The sequence below is a fragment of the Oratosquilla oratoria genome, chromosome 30, assembly GCF_046742065.1.
Source record: "Oratosquilla oratoria isolate Oo_2021 chromosome 30, ASM4674206v1, whole genome shotgun sequence".
NCBI lineage: Eukaryota > Metazoa > Arthropoda > Malacostraca > Stomatopoda > Squillidae > Oratosquilla > Oratosquilla oratoria.
In genome coordinates, this window is record NC_134806.1 from 31,564,079 (window position 1) to 31,566,810 (window position 2,732).

The following is a 2,732-nucleotide window of genomic DNA, read 5'->3' on the forward strand; positions in this document are numbered from 1 at the left end:
ATCTATTACTATTATTGTTATCGTTATTATTATTATTATTATTATTATTATATTATTATTATTATTATTATTAATTATTATTATTATTATTATTATCATTATTATTATCATTATTATAATCATTTTATTTTCTATTTATTTATTTACTTTATTTATTTATTTTTAATCCCGAATGGGATTTTTTAAAGTCATGGATAGTTTATTCTCCATCAGAAGAGTAATTTACTGCTGCTGCTATCGAATCTTCTCTGATAAAGGAGTAACATTTTGATTCAACACATGGATTTAACATTTGGTGAAAATTTAATCCAGAGGTATTAGAACAACAACAACAACAACAACTGGTAATTGCTACTATTTTCAGCTAGTGACACATCAACCTCCCCACACCAATACAGCACAGACAACAGTCCCAGAGACATCTGCATGAAAGCCAGAGGACCATTACCAAACGCTGTAGGGCTGTAGGTTTTCCACTTAATGAAATCTGAAGTAACAGTTATTATTCTCTGCAATTCTGCAGTCTGCCAATAGGTCAACAGAGAAAATATCAGTTTGCAAGGATCTGCTTGTTTATTTGATAATATCATATACACAGACAATATCAAGAATACAAAACTGCCAAGGTTAACAAAAAAACAACTTATTTATATGTTTCTTGTAGATTACTAACATGTCTGAGCTCTCGCACTTGCGCACAAAGAAAATACTTGATGTTGGATAGCAATGAGAACCTTATAGTAGTTGTAACACAATACATTTAAAATGTTGAAACATTATGAAATTTAAGTTTAGGATAGATTTTCTTTTTACAGGAAATAATATCACTGCTAATTCTGTTCATAGCACTAGGACAGGTGAGTGAAAGTCAGGTAGAGGTTCTACTAATATACTATAGAAATGTACAGAAGAATGTGTTGCTTGAAGTGTTGCTAGTTGATGAGTTTAACCCCTTCAGTCCGGGGGCCACCTCCTGGCTGAATAAAATTGTCCTTTATTAGCTAGAACAAAATCTAAAACATGGCACTGGGCTGAAGGGGGTCAATGGTGCAATTGTGAAATTATGTTAGTGAATGCTGCCATGACTGGCATGATGCATTCACTAGAACCTGTATCAGTTGACAGGGAAAGTATTTACGTTGGTTTGATGACACAGTCCATCGATACCAATCCCTCGGAGTGCTCCCAGCAACAGGAAGATGGTCAGCGAGGTTGGTGCGTTGATGGTGCCAGAATGTGACGACTTGGAGTCAGTTGGCTCGTCATACGGCGACCCTGTGTAGTTTGATGGTAGGGAAAGATGAATAGCACTGTTTTAGTAATGTGTCACTACAAAGTTTTAACTTCTAAAAACTTCTAAAAGACCACAGTCACACTTGGAGCATCTAAAGAAATCAGATAATATCAGGATTAGAGGCACCAAGAGGAAAAGGAATTAGAAATACACCTCTAACTACTTAACGGCCAATGGATTATGCTTAGAATATATGAAGAAAAAAAATCTCGCTCGTGTTGGACTATTCAGCTCCAAGAACCCCCTGATCCAAAATAAATCAAAGTGATAATGATAATGGTTATACCAGTGACATATTCAATTTTATAGATCAAAACAGAACATCCACATATATTTATCTTAATTAAGTAAACATATCAATGAAAATACATAACCTTGCCCGAGAGAAGAGAAAATTTTATGATCCTAAACTTTTTCGAGAAGTTAATGCACTCCTTAAATTCACATTACAAAGATTTCCTCAGATACACACACATACACAAACACACACACACACACACACACACACACGTCGGACTAACAGCGAAGATTGAAACTCCGGAAAGAAACACAATTTTCGTGGATTACAACGACGAGGGAGTACCTGTGGTGTATTAGTAGGGAAGGGGAAAGCGCGTGTAGTGGGCAGGTGAAGAAAAAGGAGAAGGGGAGACATTATTGAGGAAAATTGAAGGAAATGAGGAAGGGGACGAACGGGCCCCGGACGTCAGAAGGGGTGTCAACAAAAGGCGTGCAGAACACACAGATGAGCTAGAACAGGGGAGCTGAGGTATCAAAAGCAGAAGTATAGATAATAGCAGCTCAATGGAAAGAGAAGATAACTGGTTTTATGGATTTAATGAGGGAGGAGATGACAACCTCCCCCGACTAGTAAATCTAGAGGAGAAACTAAAAAAAATGGACGAAGCATGGGAGGTTAGGTTTAACCAATTAACACTATATGATATATGGATTTAATGAGGGAGGAAATGACAACCTCCCCCGACTAGTAAATCTGGAGGAGAAACTAAAAAAATGAACGAAGCATAGGAGTTTAGGTTTAACCAATTAACACTAGTTACACAAAGAGTTGATAAACTGGAAGAACTAGAGAAAAAGAATCAAAACCTAACTAAAGAAATAGAAGAATTAAAAAGACAGTTAAGAGAAGTAAAAAATGAGAATGAGGAATTAAAGAGGAATAATAAAGAGAATAAAGAGTCCATAGCAAAAGAGGTAAGTGGTTGGAAAAAAGTACAAGAGAACAATAAGATTGAATTTAGAGATAGAGTGAAACAACAGATGAAAGAACAAACTAAGGACACAGTCATTAAAGTGATGAGGGAGAAGGAGAATATAGTAAGAGACTTAGCGAATAAAAAGAAATGTATAATTATATTAGGGATGGAAGAGAAGCATAATCCAAATAGGACTACAAGAGTAAAGGAGAAGGAAAAAG

At 35.6% G+C, this 2,732-nt stretch overlaps 1 protein-coding gene across 10 annotated transcripts in view; it reads right to left on the reverse strand.

Moving 5' to 3' along the window:
- Positions 1 to 560: 560 nt before the first annotated feature.
- The window catches only part of tutl (immunoglobulin superfamily member turtle), a 302,646-nt gene continuing 300,474 nt past the window's right edge, over positions 561 to 2,732 (reverse strand). For 9 of the 10 annotated variants that reach the window (XM_076212759.1, XM_076212758.1, XM_076212755.1 and 6 more), the window contains one exon: positions 561 to 1,275. Coding sequence is in view for 2 of the 10 variants with exons in the window: in XM_076212751.1 (XP_076068866.1) it covers positions 1,263 to 1,275 (13 nt within the window). In the remaining 8 variants the exon portion in view is untranslated. The remainder of the gene's footprint in view (positions 1,276 to 2,732) is intronic. The other variant, XM_076212752.1, reaches the window with a different exon arrangement.